Source organism: Lonchura striata, chromosome 15 (genome assembly GCF_046129695.1).
Source record: "Lonchura striata isolate bLonStr1 chromosome 15, bLonStr1.mat, whole genome shotgun sequence".
NCBI classification, from domain to species: domain Eukaryota; kingdom Metazoa; phylum Chordata; class Aves; order Passeriformes; family Estrildidae; genus Lonchura; species Lonchura striata.
The window spans coordinates 17,059,299-17,083,792 of record NC_134617.1 but is presented as its reverse complement, the minus strand read 5'-3'; the positions used below and the strand labels follow the sequence as shown (position 1 = coordinate 17,083,792).

At 43.0% G+C, this 24,494-nt stretch overlaps 1 protein-coding gene across 4 annotated transcripts in view; it reads right to left on the bottom strand.

Moving 5' to 3' along the window:
* Positions 1 to 24,494, bottom strand: part of FBXW11 (F-box and WD repeat domain containing 11) — a 68,091-nt gene that overhangs the window by 7,183 nt on the left and 36,414 nt on the right. For all 4 annotated transcript variants that reach the window (XM_021544864.2, XM_077786723.1, XM_021544866.2 and 1 more), the window contains 8 exons: positions 15,042 to 15,267; positions 11,684 to 11,870; positions 10,754 to 10,844; positions 3,449 to 3,586; positions 2,811 to 2,929; positions 2,032 to 2,281; positions 942 to 1,060; positions 331 to 441 (listed from right to left, as the gene is read on the bottom strand). In XM_021544864.2, the coding sequence (XP_021400539.1) occupies positions 331 to 441; positions 942 to 1,060; positions 2,032 to 2,281; positions 2,811 to 2,929; positions 3,449 to 3,586; positions 10,754 to 10,844; positions 11,684 to 11,870; positions 15,042 to 15,267 (1,241 nt within the window). The remainder of the gene's footprint in view (positions 1 to 330; positions 442 to 941; positions 1,061 to 2,031; positions 2,282 to 2,810; positions 2,930 to 3,448; positions 3,587 to 10,753; positions 10,845 to 11,683; positions 11,871 to 15,041; positions 15,268 to 24,494) is intronic.

The window sequence follows — 24,494 nt, the reverse complement described above, 5'->3', positions numbered from 1 at the left end:
CAATCTGACAATGCACACACAGACCCCACTGCAATGTGGGAATGAAGCTGGGCCCACCAACCCCAGGCAGACACTGAGTCCAAATAAAAGGCTACAGCCAAACCCAGTTCCAGAATTGTTTTCTGTAACTCTCCAGGCAGAGAAAGAAATAGAGAATTTGGATATGGCTGTAACTGCCATGAATCCACAGTGCACTGCAGACACTGAGCAAGCCAGAGGTGCTCTGGATAAGTCCTGCCATGAGCCCCACAGAAATGGTCTGCAGACTCCTGAGAGCCCCACAAGAGAAAGGCTAAATTTTGGGAACTTGGGAACTGCTTTCAGACCTACCCATCGTAGGCTCCACTAACAATCCTCTTGTTGTCAAACCTGATGCATCGAACCAGCTCTTCATGGCCTTCTAATACTCTTAAACAGGCACCACATTCAATGTCCCAGAGCCTGGGAGAACACAGGAGAAAGGCTTAAGCACAGCCTGGTTTGCTGTGGGAGGTATGTAATTTGCTTAAAAAAAGTGTCATTCAGAGCAGCTGCAGGACACAATATCAAAATTACGGTAATCATTCAAAATCACATGCAAGTAAAGCTCAGATATGTGCTATTCTGGGAAATTATAACAGTTTTTTCTGTTCCCTGTAAGCCATTGATTAGAAATTCAGAAAATGTACTGAACAGGGAGCAATGTCTTCCCCATCTCTCCCAGCAGATGACAAGGTGATACAGCTGTAGGTAAGAGGTTTTGTTCACTCTGAAACCTCAGTGTCCCACTCTTCCATGGGATTGTGAAACATTTACTCCCACACTGAGGTAAGGCCCGTTCATAAACCACCAGCTCCAACGGCAAGCCATGCCAAGGGAGTTTTGCAGCACCAGAGTTGAGGGAAATGCTGTTTTCAGGACAGAAGGCCCCTGTAGCCACGGCAGCAGCTGGTGGCACCCACCTGATGGTGTTGTCCGAGGAGCCGCTGACCACGAGGCGGTCCCGGTACTGCAGGCACGCGATGCCGCGCTTGTGCCCGTTCAGCGTCCGCACAAACTCGCACGTGCTGGTGCTCCACACCTGGGGACACGGGACAAACTCCCTGAGAGCTGCACCAAACAGGCTCCTGCATGCACCACAAACCACTAGCAATTCACAGACAGAGGCTGACAGAGGACTGAAAACCCACAGAGCATCTTCAGAGGCAAAGAGCAGGACCTGGGCACCAGTGGGGATCCAGCAGGGACAGAGCCACAGGTACTGCTATGGCACTGAGAAGAGCTGGGGATTGTATCTAAAATATTTTCAGGTGGCAGAGACTGCTCCAAATGATTTCAAAACCTTGATTACACTTCCTAAGTTAAAAATTATTTTAAGAACTGGAGTTAGCAAACACAAAACCCTCACACTTTTTTACCAAAGAAATTATTACAAAGTTATTAGTAAGAGAAATGGCCTCTAAGCTTGGTCTTAACCTTAAAGGATTCAATCAACTTTGCCCATTTTTAATGAACTGTAATTGAAATTGTAACACAGAGTATAAAGTGGCTCATTTTCCAACAGAGTGCAGCAGGATCTCTGGCAGAGATTTGGACATGAACTGCCAAGAACTTCTTGGCCCAGGCTAAGGCAGCTCTGGTTCACAGAGGGCAGGATGGAAATGCCTTTGTTATATTAGTGCACTCTGGTAACTGAAATTTTCTGGCATGTAACAGCCTTTGAATCCAGCCTCTGAATCCTTCAAACATGGCACAGCCTGGCTGAGCTGCTGGGTAGGAAGGTGAGGTGAGGAAAGGCACTGCTGAGGAATTTCATGTCTGGACAGAACTGCCAAGTGAAATTAAAAATACCACTGGAAAAAGGCACAGGATGTGCCACATTTAACAGAGCAATTGATCTCGAGACAAAGTTCAAACAGCAAATGGGCTTTGCTTTTCCATGAAAATATTCCAGTGCAGTTGTGTGCCCAAAGTCACCAAGAGGCAGCAAGAGGAGGACATTGCTCACTGAGAGACACCAGAAAGGTCCTGGAGCAGAGCTCTGCCACTGACCTTGATGGTCCTGTCCCCCGAGGCTGACACAATGTACTTGTCATCAAAGTCCACCACGTTGACAGCAGCGCGGTGTCCCACCAGGACACGGCGCAGGGTGATGTCCGTGGGGGAGGCCATGTCCCACACGGCGATGGACCTGTCCTTGGAGCACGTCACCATCAACCCATTGCTGAACCTCAGATGGAGCACGGCCTCGTTGTGGTGGATCAACGTGTTCAGAACTTCCCCTGTGTTCACATCCCAGACTCTGCAGGAGAGAGGAGCATTATCTCAAGGGAAGCAATGGCTCCGCGGGGTGAGAACAGGCACAGGCCTCCTGGTCTCCAAGGGAAAGCTCTGGCTGGCTCACCCATGGCAGCAAGCTAGGAAGATGGGTGCTGGAAGTGTCCTCACTGCCAGTAGAACTGCAAGTCAGGCAGCGCTCCATATGTACTGAACACCCTCTCAACTAGAGTCACAACTACAATGTGTCAGAGGGCACTAAAAGAAACCCTAACTTAAGAAATTACCGCATAAGTGGCCATCAGCCACTTCAAAACTTCAGGATATGCCTTGAATCCCTGAGGTCATATTCCTTCAAAATTCCTAATGCTAAAAGAACAAAACAGATTTTGAAGAAAAGTTATTTAATATGATCCTTTGCCAAGTATGAGTATCTTGCTTCTGGAATCCAATATCACATTAATCTTAGGGATGTTTTCTGATATTTAGAGATTATTGAAAATATTCCCAGCCCTGATACTCAAATTATTTTTGTACAAGAACTTAATGCTCACCTCACTGTAGAATCTGAAGATCCAGTTACAATAACTCTTTCATCATACTGCAGACAAAGAACTGAGCCAGTATGTCCCGTCAATACTTTCAAACATTCTAAGCTTGTTTTGTCCCAAATCTGTTAGAAACAAGGATAAATGGCCTATCAACATCAAGAACGTGGATCTGACCCTTGATCATTGTCACAGTTCTGAAGAAAGGAGGAAAACCAGACCCCATGAGGTCTGTCCCATCAGTGGTCCTTGTCCTTCCCTTTAACTTTAGGAAGTCTTGATGTTAAGTTTTCGAGAGAACAGTGAAATAACCAAGCACCATGTGATCACATCCTGTCCAGCCAAAGAAGTGCCAGGGAGGATGAGCATGGAAGCAAAGTCCTGGCAGTGAAACAGCTACAGCCAAGGCCAGTGGCACAGAGACCTCCTCCCTTCTGAGGGAACCCTGATTTCAGAGCAATCTTTATAGTTAATGGACGTGATCCCTGGCAGTGCCCCAGCTTCCAGAGCTGAGGGCAGGTGAGGACTTTGCCAGGCTCAGACGTACATCCCATCCTCACCAACCAGACACTGTCCCATGGAGAGACACCAAAAAGCACAGGCAGCTTCCTCACAGCAGGGAAAAGACAAAGGGAAGTGCTCACCTTAATGGAGTTATCTCGTAGGCCACTGATGATCTTCTCATCATCATACTGTAAACAGTAGACCCCTTTGCTGTTCTCAGAGCGGCACTGGATCCTTTGCAAGTTGTGCCTTCCACACCTCCAGTTGGATTCTATAGTCTGACCAGAAGGCAAAAACAGGAGTTGGATGTCAGGCTGCAACAGGACTGTCCCACACCCCCCAGCTTCCCGCTTTTACACGCATCATCCTTGAATCTGAAGGACATAAAACAAATCTCTTCTCCTACACCCAATAAAGACACACAAACCACAATGAATTACCATTAGCACTTCTGTAATTTGTTGTGACAAAAGCTGTGTTTATCAAGGAAATCATGGTCAACCAGTGTTCATGAGAATTTCGCAAGGAGCCATTAGAGAGATACCTTCCAGAACCATTTCCCCCCACATTTATGTTACCAACTAACAAAAGCTGTAAAGATGAGACCAGGAGCTCACATGGTGCCTTGTCTAGCCTCACCTGGGTGACCAACATTACAGAACTGCTGATTCCAACACATGGGTGAAGGGATTTCCTTCCCCTACCCAGCCACATCACCCATTAATTGTATGTACACACCTTGGAAAGAGGTGTTGAGATATGAAACTCTCCTGAAAGTACCTAAAATCCTGATAAAAATAAAGCTCAATAGGAACTGTAAGGTTTCAAATAACCCAAACTTGCTTTCCTCCCCCCACTTGAAATCTGTGTAATTCTCAACATTTTCATTCTGAGAGGCATTTTTAAGGAGAGACCTGACATGCCTTAAAAAGCTGCTGTTTCACAGCAGAACCAGCATGATTTTCAGGTCTTAATCAGCTTTACCCCTTGCTGTAAAATCAATGCTAGATTCAAAGAAATCTAGGGTTTTGGACAGGAAGATCCTAACACAATCAAAAGAGAATATGTGCCCAGAACTCCAGGACAACACCTGCAGCACCTGGGCAGGCTGGGATGCTTTCATCAGAATAGGCCATCTGTTTAGCTATTTCCCTGGAATTTCCCCAAATTCTGCATGGAAACCTGGGGAGAAGCTGACAGACTAGCAGTTTGTTTGGAAAAGTATATTTATATGTAATCCTAACTTCCAAAGCAGTAGCAGGCACCTCTGCAGCTCCTCCAAAATTAAAACTGACTGAACCCTCAGTAAAGACAGAAGTGGAGTGTGACTGTGACATCCCAATTCTAGGAAAACATGTCTGCTTCAAGGGAAAACTGACTTTCCACTTTGTCTTCCACTTGTTTGCTCCTTAATTTATCTCCCATTATGGAATTTGGAGAGAATTATACCCAGTCCTAATACAAACCTGATGTGCCCCAGGAATTTGTCTAAATCACAGAGATGAAGAAATGCTTCTAGAGGAGCAGCTGACAGATCACTCACCCCATCATTCCTTTCCAATTTGGTGTGGAAACCACTGAACAGCATAGTGAGGGTGTCAGTTTGGGATCAGCTCTCCTGGCCAGCCAGTGCCCTGCTGATTGGCACACTGTGAGCTGGGCCTAAAGCTGACACTGCTCTGGAGAGATCAGCCCAGCTCATCTCCTTGCTCAGCATGCAATGCAGGGCTGGAGGGGGAAGGACAGGCAATACCCAAGCTTTATCTTATCTGAGCTAGGAGGGCACAACCGCAGCTCATCAACTCCTCTAACCCTCAGAAACAGGAGAGGATTGCAGGCATCGGCAGCAGGAGCCAATATGATTATAGATCTGAAGGCAGGAGATTTAAATATGCAATAGTAACACTGGAGGCACAGGAGATAAGGTATCAGAGATCGCAGTCAGCCAATTTAAATAGTTTTAGAAACTATTTATGTTCAGATACTCAGTTCTGAATAGTCTTAAAGGGGGAGCTTCCCCAAAGCCCTGTTGTTGGAAAGGTCTGCACTAAGCTTGCACCAAACATGTGCCAGAGGAGTTGTCAATGCTCTGTGAGCACTCCCACACTTCAGCTTCCTGTGCCAGCCACTCCCAACAGCTCCAGAACACACTGGGAACCCCCCAGATCAGAAATGCTACTGGCCACAGCTCCCAAAACAGAGCAGCATCCAGTGGAAGTTTGCTCACCAGGCACTGAGGACACGAGCTGGCCCAATTCTAACAGGTTCACTATAGGAAGCTTCTTCAGCTGTTCCCCATAAGAAAATGCTGGCTTCAGATAAAGGAAACTAAAGTCTTGTGTACCTCTATGAGGGCAGTAAGGCACATTCAAGTGCACATTTCAGTTCTACGAGGAGCTGTCATTCCATGTAGCCATTATGTGGTGTGGCTACTGTGGGAAAACAGTGCCTGTTTTTTGAGAACTTGTAAAATCCCCTCACACTGCTTTAATTCTTGGGATGCTGGGAAAGCAGCCATGACACACAGAATGTACAGCAGCACTTCCCTGGGCAGTGGAGTGAAAACAGATGTACACATCCAGAGAAATAACATTTGGGATGACTGAACAGACTGAGTGGGTGGGCAACTGGAGGACCCTCTGAGAGGAACATGGTTAATGAAGAACTGGCAACCACATGAAAGCTTTTGCTACAGGGAATTTCTGGTCATTGCTCCATGGTGCAGGGAGTGAAAGTCTTCATCTGCACTCTCCTGCCAGGAGAGATCCTAACTGGATACACCGAGCAGGGATGACAGCAGGTATGAGGGGTGTCTATGGCTCTTACTCAGGGCTGAAGAATCCCACAGTTTATTTGTGTATTTTATGGTTCCAGACCAACACCCAGACATCCAAAACCCACTACTGTATTTTCTACAGATGCCCTCAAAAATCTTCTCTGCCTCTGAACTCGGGTTTCCCCAGTAAAAGGCAGAACAGTCTCCTGAGTTCACACCCACAGTTTCTCACACTCTCCTAAAAGGTCACCAGAGCAACAGCAGCGAGGAGCTCACAAATGCTGCACAACCAACTAAATCTGGACATACAAAGGAAAGATCAAGCATTTGCCACAGCAGGAGAGACATTTGGCAGCTGAAGTAGTGCACAAATGGATTGAAAGAAAAAAAGACATTTATTGAGTAAAGTACAAACAGAAAATAGTCCAAGATGTAGAGGTATAGCCAAGCCTTGACCATGCCAGAATATATTCACTGGTGCAAAGATGCACAGTGAAAAAAATGCAATTCATGTGCATTAACAGCTGGAACATTAACTATACATCGGAAGTGTTAAGGATAATCTACTAGGAACAGGGGGTTTTTTACCATTGGATAATATACACTGTGTTCAGCTTCTTGGCTAACAATTGCATTTTTATCCTTGTGAATGTTATTGCAGAGTAAGTGGGTTTATCTTAATCCCATAAACCAAGGAGTTTCTGTTCCCTCTGAATGCACAATTCTCCTGCAGGACAAGTGAGGCAGGAAAAAGCAAAAGGAACATCCACATTTGTTACGTATGTAGGGATTTCTCCTGACGCATTAGGCCATGAAAATCCAACCCTTTGTTCTTCTCATGCTTTCCTCAAAGGGAAAAAGGAAAATCCCTCCTGACCATAGCAGAGGGAAGGCACAAGTAAATGAACTAGTGTCACCAGGGTAGAGAGGGCTTAATAATTAAGTCATGTATAATTAAGAGGGTCTGATAAGCAAAGACCCCCCAGGTCCCCTTCCAAGACTGCTCCCCAGCCCCTTTCTGTTAAAAAGCAGGAGTGCTGTGGGGCAAAGGGAAGCAAAGGAGCCAAGCCAGGGCCCCACCCCGTGGCCAGAACAGCTGAAGGGGGAGTTCTGCCCTGCTCAGAGGAGAGAGCTGCAATCTGTGCCATGCACCACAAAAACTTGGTCCCTCCTGCTCCAAAGCCTCCCTTCTCCTTGGCCAGCTTCATTTTTAAGAAATGCTTTTTGGAAAGTGCCTGTGGAATAGAGATTTCAAAGGCTGACTGAAAAAACTTCTAGGCATATAATGTTGACCAGATTCTCCCCACACACGCACATGAAATTTCTCCAGCATCATAATTAAAGCAGTACTAAACAAACCCATTTCCCTCAGAAATTATAGCCTGTAATCTTCATAAACAACCAAGTCCCAGTGCTGGCAAGGACTTAGGGCAAGAACTGACTTCTTCCCCTTTTCAAATTGTCCCAAAGCTTTAAAATTTCAATTCCAGTCCTAAAACCTGAAGTCTTCCAGAAATCAGAAGACTACAGCATGTTTATCTGATGGCCTGGCACCACATCTTTCTAAAGAATCACATCTTTTTTCTTCAGAAAAACCACATTTTTATTCTCATCTTAATTAGGTGGACTCAAGTCTCCAGGGAAACGAACTGAGGGCACTCACCATGTGCCTCAAGATAAGGAGAACATTTATTAAATAAAAGTCTTCTCAACTCATCACCAGAAATAGATACTTGTGCTAATCCTGAGGGGACAACACAACAGTTGGCCAAGCTTCACAAATAATATGGAAAAATTCCAGGGACTTGGGGTTCTGGAGTCAGCAGGATTAAACCTCCCAGCCTGGCACTGTGCCTGAGGACAGGGCCCCATGGCAATGGCCACCCTGCTCCAGCCAGGGGCTCTCCACAAACAAGGTCTCACACCAAGTCCAGTTTTCTAGGATAAACCCCCAAAGCCAAACCCAAAAAGGTTTTCCCTTTTAAAAAAGCTCCTAGAGAACCCTGGCAGTTCAACATGTGACTTGGAGATGTTTGGAGGGACTGAACTACCTCTTGTGAAATAAAACCTAATTAAATATTTGGCTTCACAGTGGAGGTGGGGAGTAACCATCTCTTTCCAAGAATTTGGTTTCTGATCAGTAAATGTCCTCTTATTTTCAAATGAAATGACTTCAGAAGTGACATTAATTTCCTAAAATGTGTTTGGCATGAAGAAAACAGACACTGGCACCACCACATTTCTGGACAGGCAAAGGAAGCTCCCTCTGTCAAACCCCTGCCTGTGTTACCTTCAGCTCCCACCGCTCTGGCTGCATGAACTTTTGACCCACAATGCAAGTAGAGCCCAAGGGAAAGAAATCAAATTTGCTGTTTATCATTCCTCATTTTTCCTTCCAATTGTTAATTCAGGTTTGGGATTATTTTTCAAATTCTGACAGAAAGCACATTCTGCTTTGAGCTCATCTCTGCCCACAACCCAATTTAGCATCAGCTGCAGTAAATTCCTAACTCTTACCCTTGGAAACAATCTAGCAGGATTTGGTCAATCTTTGTGGTAAAATACCAAATGACAAGATTTTTGTGCTACATCAAATATATTTAACTGTATCCATCTTTTGGATTTGTTTTTAACAACAGGTATGTAATTCTATACGTGCTAATATGGCTCCCTAAACTCTGACCCTCTGACAGACACAGGAAGATCTCATTAAAGATCCAGGCAAATATTTGAAGAAAAAACATTTTGGTATTCAGAGATAAAAAATTCTTCATCACATCTAAATGAAAGTCTTATTTAAGAGCTTCTACACATTGCTGTGAAACATGGAAGAATGGAGAAAGTACAAAACTGTGGAAGAGCAACAAAAACAGGAAGAGAAGGAAAAAGTTAATCTTAAAGCTAAATTTGGTTGTTATTGGTACTCGCTCTTTACATTTTGAACAGTGTTAAAAGTTTCTTTTGACAGCCCTTTAGGGAAGCAATTTGTGAAAAGTACTTTAAAGGGTGATTTATTTGAAAAATTCTAATAGACTTCTGGAAGTGGAAGAATTATTGGGCCCTTGACTATCAGCACAAACACCAACCCCACTCCAGGTCAAAGACCTGGGAAACAGGAATATTTCAGAGGGCTTGAGGGAATAGGCAAACAGGGGAAAATCTGCTGTGGCAGAAACACTCATTGCTACAATACATTTTTAAATCCTACTCTTTTCCCAGTCTTAGCTATTCAGCCTGACAATTTTTTATATTTATTATTGATATTGGGGATGAAAGAAGCACAAGGGGTTTGGGGTTTTCCTACTTGCTTCATCCTAGCAAGAAGTATTCAGTTCAGGAGCTTTGTTTCTGTGCACAGGAAAGCAAATCTACAGCAACTGAAGAACCAAACCATTAAAGAGCAGATTGGGATAATTCAAAAGCCCTCAGAACACCTTCAAGGAGTCCTTCCATCTCTAATAACAACAGTGCCTACACAAATGGTCCATTTATACAAATGAGTTTCAGAAGAATAACATTGTTACAGTAATGCCAAACGGTTTTAGTGTTCTATGCAAACATTTTCATGCTGCTTTTTGCCCATTTTCTTTATAGAACTAGGCCAGAATTGTGCAGAAAGCAAGAAAATATCACACTAAAAGCTCTTAATCCCACAGACTTCTTATCAAGTGCAACATCACTCTCATTCCCTACAGGGAAAATACATCTCCCCTCCAATAACTAAGTGGATCATTCAGTTCACAGGTAAATACCAAGTTTGGTCATATTTTGCCTAGGGTGTATTTCATACTCAGTTCTTTATCTTTAAATGTCTATAAATGATGTAGCAAGGTTTATAAAAAGGTATCTGGAAAATACATTTTGGCTTCCAGGAGAACCATTTTACAGCTGGGTTCAGAGTTGAGGATAATTTTGTTTCCTGAGTGCCAAGCAGCACAAATTGCCATTTGCCATTCCACACAGTGATTCCATTAGTTCACATCTGTCTTGAACATCAAAACACATTTCCCCACTAATGAATTTCAGACCAATAATTTCCAATTCTGAAATAAATCCATGACAGTCTGTGGTGCAACTTCAGAGCTTTGTGGTGAGTACAGCAAACAGAGCAAGACACATTTTTTCCTGCTGGCAGAACACTGCGATGATCCTGATTTATCAGAAATATTTCAAAACCACCAAGGCAAGCCCAGCTCTGTAAACCTCAAAACAAGATAAGCAAAATTTTATATCTGAAGCTTCTTTACCACTGATGCCCCAGTGGGTTCATCATCATAAAAGTGATGATTGTTCCCATCAAACCACTGGAGAGAGGAAAAATCCCCTATGAGGACCAAAGCTGTATTTATAACAGTCACTGCTTTAGAAGTGATAAGTTGCATTTTAAATAATTGGTGTTTAAGGCATGAACCTCAGATCACCTTCTAAGTGAGTGTATCACCAATATATTGAATATTGAGCAATACATGGAATTATCTTAGAGTAGTGTGTCCTAAACCTGCTATTTTATTAAAATCCATAGTCTCAGAAGAGTTCCAAAAGTCTTTAAATGCAAAAACCAATGCACCTGCTGTGCCAAGGAGCTGCTGAGGCTGTTTTTTACATCATACCAAGAGCAACAGTGAAACCCATTATCTGTCCTGCAGACAGGACAGATCAGAACACCTACCTCTATATCCTGGATTATCTTTGGGTATAAGGACCTGTAAAACGAATTGGGGGGCCCATCTGTTGGTCTGTTTTTAAACAGGTACTGATCCCTAGAAAGAAGGAGAAACACAGTTTTCAATGTAGCACAAAGAATCCAAACTTCATAGGAATGCAAAGCCTGCCCAGAACAAACCCTCAGCACATATTCTTAGGAATACCTGCAAGAATTTTTAGTATCACTATTACAACCCTTGTGACTTTGCAATTTGACAAATATTTAGAATGTGCAAGGTTAAAAAGGTAACAAGTGCTTTCCAGTTCTGATTTCCTGCTCCACAAGGTTTCATCCTTGTGCCATCCCCTTGCTCTGTACATGCCTTTGCTTAGGCACACCACTAGAGAGCATAGGGAAACAGGTTTCTGAGGCAGAACAGCTCTCCAGAAACTTGGGAAGGACAAGAAAACTCCATTGTAACAAACAGCAAGGGTTTTCTCTTTGAGAGGCTTCTGCAGCCCAAGCTGCTATTTTATACTTTAAGCAAAAACAAAACAAAACAAAAACAAAACCACCACACGAACAAAACAAAACAAAAATCCAAAACCAAACCAAACAAAAAAAAAGTCCAATTGGAAATACTTCACTTGAGAAAGAGCCCTGCAATTGTGTTGTCACTATTTTTTGTGAGCTGATGGAACTGATAGTTCTCCTCACAATATAGAAATTCCAAATTTGCACAGACTCAAGCAAGAAAAAATGGCAAGAGACATGGGAGCACAAAAGGATGGGGAGAAAGGCAGAGCCGAAAGGGGAGCTGGCAGCTTTGGCCTCCAGCCCCAGCAGAGATCAGGATCTCAGCAATCCCCATTTACTGAAAGCTTCTCTTTGGGCAGAGCTGGCTGGGAGGGATGTGTGCAGCAGGCCAGGCAGCAGGGGAGCTCAGGCACTTACCAACCCCTCCTCTCCGAGAGCCCCTTCCAGAGCGGGTCTGTGCGTACCATCCTCTCAATGAGCTTCTTCCACAGCATCCCCTCCGAGATGACTCTCTGCCACTCCTTACACACCAGCTCTGCTGCACACAAGGATCTGGCATCGAGATAGGAAAGGATGTTTTCTGCTATGTGATCTAAGCCTTGCTCTACAAAGAAATGAAGAGCAGTCAGTGAGTGCACAGAAAGAACCAAACCAGCTTTGCAAGACACTGAGAATCCAGAGCTTTGGGGCATGGCAGTAACATGAGAACGCTGCTATTGGAGAGGCACCAGTGAGTGCACACAGAGACACCAAAATATGTCCAAGGATTTATGTCTTTCCTGCCTGTTGGACCATCCTTCTGCCCTGCAGGGAGAATCAGCACAACAGGGCAGCAAAAGCAGCATGGAGAGGCCCAGGGAGGGGATTCTCCTCTGCACTCTTCTCTCCTGAAATCCCGGAGCAGGGATCACAGCTCTGGTGTTCCCAACACAAGGACATGGAACTGTTGGAGCAAGTCCAGAGAAGGCCATGGAGCTGCTACAGGGGCTAGAGCAGCTCCCCTATGGAGCCAGGCTGGGAGAGCTGGGAATGTTTAGCCTGGAGAAGGGAAGGTTGTGTGGAGACATCAGAGCCCCTGCCAGTGTCTGAAAGGGCTACAAGAAGGTTCCTCTGCATCAGGAACTGGAGTGCCAGGACAAGAGAGAATGGCTTCCCTGTCAGAAGGCAGGGTTAGATGGGATATTGGAGAGCAATTATTCCTTGTGGAAAAGTCCCTGCTAAGTCTGCTCCTTATTTGAAAGGACCTGCCATTTTGCTTTCCATAAAACTCCCCTGAACCTGAGATGTTGAATAACTTAATTTTCATGAGTAACATACACTTCTTGGCCAAGCATGAAAAACATCTTTCAAACCAGGAGATGACGACCTTTTTAATTTTCCACTTTATCTCATGACAGCCCACTTTAGGCTTCAAATAGTCCTGACAAATCAAAGGAACTACTGTTATTTTTTTAGAGCATGAAGAAAGTATATTCATACAGTCCTCCACTGCACACTGAATTTCACATGGCCTTCATAAAAATGAACAGCAGCAGAAAGCAGAAACTAATACATGTGAGTCTTACTCATTTATTGATTTATTCTACATAATTTAGATAACTATAATAAGTCTAGTAGCCCTGTCCTTCGTGTCTGTGCTTTAGACCTGATACTATTATGTTAATTAGGGTAAATAGTTGACATTTCTTTTGGATGTAGCAATTTAAACCTGTGAGCTTCTGCTAGCAGTAAAAATCTCAAGAATAGATTTTATATCAGATAACATGCAGGACTAAGCTTAAGACACATTAAGGCCTGAAATAGCTGCATATCCCTATTTTACATTAAATGACAGGGATTTGTTTTAGAAAATTTCTGAAATAGGTACTAAAACCTTTCCATTTTTTGAAATAAAATGAATTTGACATCTATTGGTAGACTTTTCAAAGGAAAGTATGACACCCTTCCCTTAAGCCTCTACAGAGTCTTTGCAGTTTACAGAAAATGGTGAAAAAGAGCTGTTGTTGATTAGAGGGAGCAGCTGAAGGTTTGGTTGAGTTTCAATAATAAATTCAAACAATTAAAATTCACAAGGATTTCAAAGGTCTGTGTATAAATATCACTTTGTACGAAAATAAAACCCAAATGTGGGATGTCAACTCTCTAAATGTGATCAACATTAGATACAAAACAGTCACTTAGATCATACCACGGTTACCACTCTGTTACTAAAAACAAGGGAAGTCAGATTCCATCAACTCTTTCTCCATTTCTCCTACATTCTCACAGGTGTAAAATTCATCAGGACAGTGAGCAAAAACTACTCCTGTTTACAACAAAAGAATTCGACTTCTTCAAGGCAAGCAAAGTCATCTTTTAAAAATGCACCATCCTGAGTTGGAAGGGGCCCACAAGGATCATCAACTCCAACTCCTGGCCCTACATAGCATGACCCCAGAAATCCCTTTATATTCCTGAGAGGGGTCCTCCAGTTCTCCTTTTATGTGACTGCAGCCCAACACAGGATTGATTTCCATCAGCTGGGATTAAGTTCCTGGGTAAATTTAGATAGATGTTCTTTGCATGCCACAGCACCTTCAAGGAAGGCTGAATATGGGAACAATTCCCAGTATTTACACTGGGGACAAGTAACAGAAGTTGTAAAGATGTATTTTGGCATATACAAATGCGGTGTAAACAAGTGTCACCTTAAAAAGCTCCCAAAATTTTCTTAAGCAGAAATATATAACATGAAAGATCTGTATAATTCTGTATCAGCCTTGAGGTATAAAAGCAAAGAAAGTAAAATTTTCGTTGAAGATCAGACTTGCACATGAAGGGTCTGGAGAGTCAGTCCTAGGAGGAGCAGCTGATTTGGAATTTTAGGATTTAAGCTTTTAGGTTTTGCATGTCCTCTTCCACCCTCAGTGTTCAGAACTGTCCTGGCATTCCTGGGACAAACCCACAAGCTGCTCACACACTGCAGCGTGAAGCCGTGCCAGTGGGCTGCCAGGGGTACACAAAACACACTGACCACTTAGCCAGGCTGACTTCCCACTCTGCAAACAATGTCCACACTTTCCCCTTCCCAAGAGTCATATGAATCTTGCTGCCCCCAGCAGCAAGAATCCAGAGATACAATTTCTTCCAAAAATTAATTGAAAAATAAATACAACTTTACCACCAGATAACAACCTAGGGATTCTATATATCCACTATTGCTGCTCTGCATTTTTGTAAAAAAAAAATCATAGAGCAAGTGTAAAAACAGATTTCCTATCTGAACATATCTACACAGGCAGACACCTGTGGGTGTCAGAAGAGGTTGTGAGTAACTGAAAACAGGAATCAGGGCTGGACAACACAATAAAAATCCACAAGTGTTTTTGCTCTCAGGTCAGCAACAAGATTAGACAAACTAGATGCACTCATCTAAGCAAAAACTCAGAACAACATTAACATGTAAAAGTTCCTAAACTAAAATGTCTCTGCAGTAGCATTTGCTGTATGAAAAAGGAGTTCAGACCAAAGCTTGCACATACACAACTTCTGTGACAACTCAGTTCCAATTCCAGCACAAATTCTTTGGGATACACCAGTCCAACTGTTTTAACGTGGAACAACACTGGCATCCAGTGGCCAACTCAATTAATCACAGAAGGCATTTGGCCACCCTGCTGCCCTTCTCTGCAGCAGGGAGCAGCACTGGCTCTCCAAGGGACAACGGGAATGCAGAGGATGCTGCCAAGGGGCTGCACAGCCCAGAGCAGCCCCGTGCTCCCTGCCCCGGGTTTACCTGGCAGCGCAGTGATGAAGTCCCGCTGTAACATGGGCTTCAGGTAGGAGTTAATATGTCCATGCTGATAGTGACACATCCGGGAAATGAGGTGTTCCACAAATTCCACTTGATCTGATTCAGACCACTGGTCAAAGTATTTTATACACAAGTCTTTTTCCTTTTCGTAGTTTCCTTCCGATGGTCTTTTTCTTGAGACAATCACAGATGAAGTTCCATTACTTATCTGGGGTTGGAAAAGGAACATTACTTATATATTAGTATATCTTTAAATACTGGTATTTATATATAAAGTATAGGAACAGCTTAATAAAATCTCTCTCAAGGAAGAACATGTAAGAAGATGCAAAGAAATAATCACAACTAAATTTTAAAACACATTATTCAAGCAATTAGTTACATCAGATGAAATTCAAAGACTTTTCAAAGTCTTTCACAGACTTTGCTCCTAAATTACTTCTTACACTGAAAGTCTTGAATTCTTCCTTTACACCTCTTACCACTTAAAATATAAGGGATATACATTTGCCAGCTCAAAGCAGTGGTTTCTGGGCACATTGCAATTTGTCTCCACAAATGTTTTGCTCAGATTCTGGCAGTTAAAATAAGAATTTGAGACCCTCATGTCAGTGTTGCACTGATTGTCCATAAATAAAAACTGAGAATCAAAGGCTTGGTTTGTTTCTGCAGAGCAGCTCCTGTTAATGTTTGGGATGTGCACATGAATGAAATATAAATTTTAAGGAATTTAGAGATTTTAGAAGAGCTAAGATTTTAGTTAGAGATAAGCCTTATTAGAGTTAATTACAATAAATTAATAGGCCCTGATAAAGTTAAGAGTTTGTAGTTAACTAATAATTGATTGCTTGTCAACACAATGTTTAGTTAGCTGGGTTTATAATGAAGAATACACAAACTGACAAATAGCTTTTAGGAACATAAGACAATTGTGGGGCTCCTCTGTTCTGAAACCAACTGAGGACAAGGAATGGGAGTTCTACCAAGAGTTCATTTGTCATATTTGCATTGAAAAGGTAGAAAGGTCACAATGAGGAAGACTTCATTTACTTCCTCATTTTGGGACCCCTCCCCATGAAAGGGACACCGACCCATTTTAAGGAGCAAACTACACATGCTGAATAGCTTTTGAAATTATTAGCCTATAAAGTGAGGAATGGGATGTACCAAAATGATGAACATGTATTTGTATTTTGGGTATTCAATACTTGTATGGATAAAAGGGCTCTGTAATCACTTGGAAGGGGAGGTGTGGATTTGGGAGCTATCCCCCACACCGCCCAGTCTCACAGTAAACATACCTTTCTAACTTTAAACTGTTAGAGAGTTTTTGTCTGTCACAGTTGGATATCGGTACTAGATCAATATCCATATTTTTTTAATAAATCATTTTGGCAACCACAGCAGGACTCTGCTCTCTCTGGCCGTGGGGTCAGTGGGGTTCCGGGACCCCTCTGGGCACCCACCAGAAATTTCTGGGAAGAGAGATCCTGTGATCCCATTGACTACCCGGGGAAAGACCAGAACCTGTTGGAACTAGGGACAAGAGGTATGGTTGTATTTGGCGAAAGGTACCTTGTTATATAAGCAGTTCATAAGACACGAGAGACGTCTCGTATCCGAGGTTTGGTAACCCGTGTCCCGGAGTGGGGACCCAGGAGTTTGGTGGTCTGTGGCTCCGAGAGGAGACGGTGGCAACAGAGGTTTAGCAATCTGTGTCTCATAGTGGAGACAGCAGCTGTGGTGCTGTGGATTTGGACTGGAGCAGGGCTGGCTCTGGTTTCAGCTTGTAAATTAAAGGTGCACTTTAGTAATCCATAATTTGGGTGGCTAGTCTGGATTTTTGGGATGTGAATAGTCCCGCTGTGACAATTTGGGTTGTGGCCTCAAGTGCTGTATGTGTGTGTATTGTAACCAGATCCGTGTTTCTTTGATAAGTTTGTGATTTCGTGTTTGGGTATTGTATTTGTTGTGGTTTGTATTGTGAGCATTATAATTGGTGTGATTTGGTGTGTGTTATTAATTTTTTGTAAGTGTTTTTAGGAGTTTTGTGAGCTTAAAGTTGTAAGAGGTTTGTGAAATTGCTGTTTGCTTTGCAGAGAAACACTGACTTTTTGGGAAAGCGGACTGATTTAAAGTATTTGCATTGTGCTTAGATTGTGTGTGAGCCTAGACAGCATGTGCTTTTGGCTGTAAAAAATTTATATGATATGTTGATGGATGAAAAGGCTTTGTGAGTTAAATTTGCTTGTTTTATAGTTAGAGGGTGAAGTGAAAAGCCTTAACTATTCCTGAGATAGTCCTGGTGATTAGGAGGTTATTTGTTTCCCGGGTAACTAGAGGGGAATCCAGCCTTTGTAGCCTCGGGATACATTTTATAACTGCCTGGAAAACCCCAAGTTTAGAGAGTATTTGTTGGTAGCTTACCACCGCTCCTCCACTTCTTGTGGAGGGATTTGTGCCGTGCTTCGGCTGAAGTTTGTGTGATTTTAACAAGACCTTATTAAAACTTTTGTTGAATGTGTTTGGGGTAGTGAAAAAACCCCTGGCTTTTTTTTTTTTTGTGAGCATAAGCTATTAGCGTTTAGAGTCAGGTCCTCCCGAGAAAAGAGAAACATGGTTTTGCAGCGGTGAATACGCAGCTGAACTCTGTGTTTTGTAACATTTTTCATCAAAGGGTGAGAGAAATTTGGTCAGCAATCTGAAAAGCTTCGGAACGGGTTATAGCAGTGATTTACACAGCTTTCAGTGCAGCGTGGAGTTGTAAAATTTCTGTCGAAACTCGACTGATACTTTGCAAGATTCCCATTTGTCCTTTGTTTACAGCAGGACAGGAGATACGCTTGGCTCTCAGCTGAACACCTGCTACAGTGTATGAAAAGTTGCTTACAGTTGTTAAACGAATTTTAACAGTAATATACCCAGAGCAAAACATAGCAGAGGATTTGATTTAATGGGTGATTAATAACCTGCAATTTAAATAGAGTACTTAACAATTTAATGAGTTTTTTTTTCCCTTTTCCTTTTGTATAACAAGCTTTTCCTTAACAGCTGCTGCTCTGAACCCTTTCAGAAGGACTGCTAAACTTTTTTAGAGAAAAGAAGAAAATTATTTAACAAGTTGCTTTATCCCTTTTGTTTGCTAGCATAGCTATATGACCAGGACCGGGAGACACAGGAACCAAGAGCCTGGTTCAGGGGTATTCCCCTGCCCAAATAAAGATTGCTGTTGTAATCTGTGGATTGTGTTTCAGAATGCAGTTTGTCACGACCCATGGGTCCAAAAACGGTACAGGTGGCTAATACCTAAGACTGGAATTTTTGCTTTCTGTCGTACAAAGGAACAAGAGGCTACCCAGAAAGTTATACGAATTTTGTTGGCAACTAACTGGTCAAGAGGTCCCTGGTAGCAGTAAAATATTTGAATATTGGAAAACAGTTTCAGGAACCTTGAAGAAACCAGTGGAAATTCTTAAGAGTTGAGTGTGGCCAGCATATTTTTGTACCAGATGAATACCAGGTAAAGCTGAGAAACTGGGATAAGATCAAAAGACATTTTGAAAAGAAAAATCCTAAACATGGGGGCAAATGAGAGCAAAGAGATTCCCAGAGGAACCCCTTTAGGTGTATCTTAACACACTGGAAAGTGCTGCTGGGCTATGGTGGTAGCGAAACTAAAAGGGAACTTGTCAAATTTTTTACGCAGTGGTGGCCACTCTATAGACTGGATGAGGGGGTTGAAATGGCCAGCAAATGGTACTTTAGACTATGAGACTTTATTACAGTTAATATTTTTCCTTAGGCGTGAACAAAAGTGGCAAGAAGTAACTTATGCTGGTATGTTTTTCAGTCTTCAAAATCACCCTGAGTGGCAAAGAGATTGTGGGATTAGGCCACCGTCTGATCCACTGGTACTGTCTCTTGGAAAGGATAATAAAGCTAACAAGGAAAAGCTCAAACGGTGTTGTAGCACATGTTCAATAAATCAAAGATGCTCACACCCAAGTAAAGTGTATCCAACAGAGATCTTAAAACAAGAGACAGTAGAGGCACTTTTACCACCGCCTAGAAACCACGGAGGGGGGTAGAGGAGAGGGTGGGGGAACGAAGGAACCCTCACCAACTTTCAGCCTCCCCTAACCTATCCTCTGGTTCATCTGCACTGGGAAAAGCAGTAATTGAAGTAGGGGTTTCCCCACCAACTCCTAGATCAGGGGAACCCTCGAGGTTTTATCCACCATTGCCCAGTAGTGATAGTGAATGGGATGAATCTGAACCAAGTCCCAAGTCTTCCCCACAGGGTCCAATAGCATCAAGGACCAGAAGGCAAACCAGAATGAACCCACCCCCAAAAGCAACTGGAAAGCAAACTTTCAAAAGAGTCATACAAGCACCCTTAAGGCAAGCTATAGCCTCTGACAAGGAGCCAAGGATAATTAAGGTCCCCTTTTTTTCAATGGATTTGGTGGCTTGGGAAAAGACTGCTAAGGATTATCGAAATGACCCGACAGGCGCTGCCAAAAGGTTAAAGTTCATTTAAGGAGCATTTACCTGACTGGGCAGACATGCAGTTACTACTTGATGCTTTAACAGACACAGAGAAGCAGTTGGTTTTAAAGGTATCCAAGGACTTAGCTGAGGATGCTTGTGTATCAACACAAGAGGATATTAAAGATGTATTTCCTCTTCAGGACCTGATGTGGGATCCCAATGAACCTGATGAATTAGCACAGCTTAAGAGATATCAAGACTTTATAGTGAAAGGACTAAAACGAGCAATTCCTAAAACTATAAACTGGTCAGCTTCATATGCTGTTAAACAAGGTCCCTCTCAACACCCTCTGAATTTTTAGATCACCTGCGGGATGTAATGTGATATAACACCCTGGACCCTGAATCAGAGGAAGGAATACAACAACTAATACATTTGGTTTTAGGACAATCCACAGGCGGGAACTTCAGAAGATCCAGGGCCCAAATTGCCGAGACTTGGAGACTCTATTGGATGAAGCATGGAGAGTCTTTAGTAACCGGGAGTTAGGATATAAACAAGGGATGAAGAAATTAGTGGCAGGAAGAAGGAAAGGAGAAACGTGAGCAAGACCCACCAAGACAAGGACCACCCCGACTGGGAAAAGATCAGTGTGCATTTTGCAGGAAATTTGGACACTGGAAGAACCAGTGCCCAGAATGAAGAAGGGGTGATGAACAGAGAAAAAGCGATCGAGGGGGAGAACAGGTGGTTGCTCATGCAAGGGAGGACTGAGGAGGACCGGAGGGCCCTACCCTAGGGGACTCTCTGGTTATAGTTAAACTAGGGAATAAAGAAAAGGAAGTGGAATTTTTAGTGGACACAGGGGCAACATTTTCAGTGTTGAATAGGGCCCTAATACCTCTAACAAATTATTATGTTATGGTAAAGGGGGCTACTGGTTAATCTGAAAGAGCGTATTCTTGCAAACCATTAAAGTATAAATTGGGGAAAGCAATGGGAAAATCACTAGTTTTTATATATGCCTAATGCTCCATCTGCACTTCTGGGCAGCAATCTGCTAGAGCAGCTGGATGCAAGATAATATTTAAAAATGGAGAAATTAGCTTGGAGGTAAAGGACCAACAATATGTGGAGTTGTTAAGCCCAATGTTAATAACCAAAGAAATTGAGACTGTAAAGTGAAGAAGAGAAAAACTTCAAGAAAATAATAGATCAAATATTCCCTGGGGCATGGGCTTCTAATATACCAGGGCGAGCAAAGAATGTATTACCTATACAAATCAAGCTTAAGGAAGAGAAACGAGCAGTGAGGGTTAAACAATACCCCCTGAAGAAAGAAGACAGAGATTAGCCCAATTATAGAAATTTTTTTGCAAATAGGACTGTTAAAAGAGTGTCAATCTGATTTTAATACTCCCATTATGCCAGTAAAGAAGCCTGATGAGTCATACAGGTTAGTAAAGATCTAAGGGCTGTTAACAGAGTAACTGAAGACTTGTATCCAGTAGTTGCTAACCCTTACACCTTGTTAACTCATTTAACACCTGAACTAACCTGGTTTACAGTTTTAGATTTAAAGGATGTTTTCCTTTGCCTCCCTCTCCACAAAGCCAGCCAGAAAATTTTTACATTTGAATTGGAGAACCCCAAAACTGGATGGAGGAACCAGCTCTCACAGTGTGTATTACCACAGGGATACAAGAACTCTCCTAACTATATTTGGGGAACAGCTTGCCAAGGATTTAGAATCTTGGAAACCTCCAGCAGGAGGACAGTTGCTCCAGTACGTGGATGACCTCCTGATAGCCACCCAGACCCAGGAAACATGCGTGGAGTGGACGGTAAGCCTCCTAAACTTTTTGGGCCTGCAGGGGTATCGAGTGTCCCAGAAGAAAGCCCAGATGGTGAGGCAAACAGTCATTTACCTGGGTTATGAAGTGAGCGCTGGACAAAGGACCTTGGGCAAGCATCGCAAAGAAGCAATATGTCAGACCCCGAGACCTCAGACAGTGAAAGAACTGAGAACCTTTTAGGCATGACGGGGTGGTGCAGACTATGGATTTATAACTGTGGGTTACTTGTTAAACCTCTGTATGCGTTGATCATGGAAGGGAGCAGAAATCTTCAGTGGACAAAAGAAGCAACCCAAGCCTTTGACCAACTAAAGAAGGCCCTCATGTCAGCTCCAGCTTTAGGACTTCCAGATATGAGTAAACCATTCTTCCTGTTTTCCCACAAAAAACAAGGGACCACCTTGGGAATACTAGCACAGAACTTAGGCCCGTACCGGAGAGCAGTGGCTTATCTCTCCAAACAGCTGGATACAGCAGCTAAGGGATGGCCAGGGTGTCCCAGAGCTGTTGCAGCAGTGGCAGTGAACATCCAAGAAGCACACAAATTCACCCTAGGTCAGAAGATGACTGTGCTAGTATCCCACACAGTGTCTGCAGTCCTTGAGGCAAAAGGCGGGCATTGGCTCTCTCCAAAGAGGTTCCTGAAGTACCAAGCTATACTAGTCGAATAGGATGATGTTGAAATTGTGGTAACTAACATTGTGAATCCAGCTTCCTTTCTCAGCAGGAGTATGGGAGAACCAGTGATCCATGACTGTCTGGAGACCATTGAGGCCACCTACTCCAGCTGCCTGGATCTGAAGGACATCCCACTCGAAGGTGCTGAGACTTGGTTTACTGATGGAAGCAGCTATGTCATCAGTGGAAAAAGGCACACGGGGTATGTGGTTACCACAAGCAGAGAGGTAACGGAGCCTGGACCCTTATCAGCAAACACCTCTGCACAGAAGGCTGAAATAATCGCCTGAACTCGAGCCTTAGAGTTGGTAAAAGGAAGAGAGATTAACATTTACACGGACTCAAGGTATGCATTCGGGGTGGTTCACGTACATGGAGCCATTTGGAAAGAGATAAAACTGTTGAATTCGCAAGGGAAGAATAGTAAACATGCACAAGAGATACTGAGACTACTAGATGCAGTGCAACTGCCTGAGAAGGTAGCCATCATGCACATCAAAGCACACCAAAAGGTGAGCTCTGAACTGGAAGAAGGGAACATACTGGCGGACAGAGAGGCAAAAGATGCAACCAAAGGTGAGGTATTTGAGGAGACAGTGGAAGCAACATTGATCCCAGATGGAAAGGTTTCTATTGAAGATAAGCCAGTGTACAATAAAAAGGATAAGAAACTTATTAAGGCAGAAAAAACAAATTATAATCAAGAAGGATGGGCTGTAACAGAGGAAGGGAGACTTGTAGTGCCTTCCTATTTGTTGTGGTCAGTAGTGCAAAAAGAACATGAAAAAACACACTGGGGAGTAGATGCCCTGTACAGCCATCTGAAAGGAAAAATTATAGCTAGGAAATTACAGGGCACAATAATACAAGTAACTCGTCAGTGTAGCCTTTGCCTCTGAAAACTAATCCTAAAAACATCCCAAGGGCTAAAGTTGGACAAACTGGGAAAGATTGCGGACCTGGGCAGCAGTGGCAAATCGATTTCACAGAATTACCCAGGAAGGGGGGATAACCTTATCTCCTGGTATTGACTGATACCTTTTCAGGTTGACCAGAAGCTTTTTCTACTAGGACAGCTAAAGCACGAGAGGTAACCAAAGCACTGTTGCAAGAAATAATACCAAGGGTTGGAGTTCCAGCCACCATATCCTCAGATAGAGGGCCGCATTTTATCTCCAAAATTGTGCAACAAATTAGCCATCACCTGGCGATAGACTGGGAGCTACATACCCCATATCATCCTCAATCGAGTGGCCAAGTGGAAAAGATGAATCATTTGATTAAACAACAAATTGTGAGATTGGGACAAGAGGCAAACCTACCTTGGCCCCAAGCTCTCCCATTAGCATTATTGCAAATTAGGACAAAACCAAGGACAAAAGAAAAATTGAGCCCCTTTGAAATATTATATGGGAGACCATATGCAGTTCAAGAAGGAACCATACTGACACACGTAAGGGAAGAAACCCTACATAAGTATATGGTAGCCCGAAATAAACAATTGAGGGAAATTGAAAAATATGTGGCTGGAGCTCAAACCAGAGAATTAGATGGACCAGTACACGATGTACAATCTGGGGATTATGTATATGTTAAGTCTTTTGCAGAAAAAAGCCTGGAACCACAGTGGGAAGGACCCTACCAGGTGCTCCTCACTGCCTTTACTGCAATCAAGATCAAAGAACAGAAGGCCTGGATTCTTCACTCCTGAGTGAATAAAGTCCCTGAGGGAGTCTGGAAAGTGACACCAGGTGACAATGAGCTGAGGTTGAAGCTCACCCGCAACAGCGAATAAATGGACCTATAGAAATTATGGACATGATGGAGAAGGTTGTAACTATTATAGCCACTGCCATAGTTTTAACAGGAGCCAATGCAATACCACACAAGTACAACGTAACTCGAATATACCGGTGCCAAGGAAGGGCCTATGATCCCCACTCTCGTAGGGCCTTAAATGAGATTATAAAGGTTACAAATGCACGTTTGTGGGAAGGGAGAAATGTTTGGGGATGTAACTATGCATTTGTGCAGGATGGGTTCCATGAGGCTTACCAATCACCCATGAAACTCATTCGGATTAACCCTGAATGCTGTGACAAATGTTTGAGTAAATGTCCTGAATTTAGATTAAAACTAGAGGGATGTGCAATAAGAGGGTATGATCTTGACTTTAATATCACTCAAGCATAATATCATAAGAACAGGACTAGAACTACCCCACCAACACAAAAGAAAGCTGTTACTCCCCCAAGGCCAGTTATCCCAGAAATAGAAGAGCAGCCTATAGCTCCTACGATTACTAGAATTGGGCCATATACTATTAAGAAAACAGGAATCCAAAGACTGATGGTCAATCCGGAATGGTCTCTGAAGTGAGTAGAAATGGGAATACAGGTAAATGCTTCA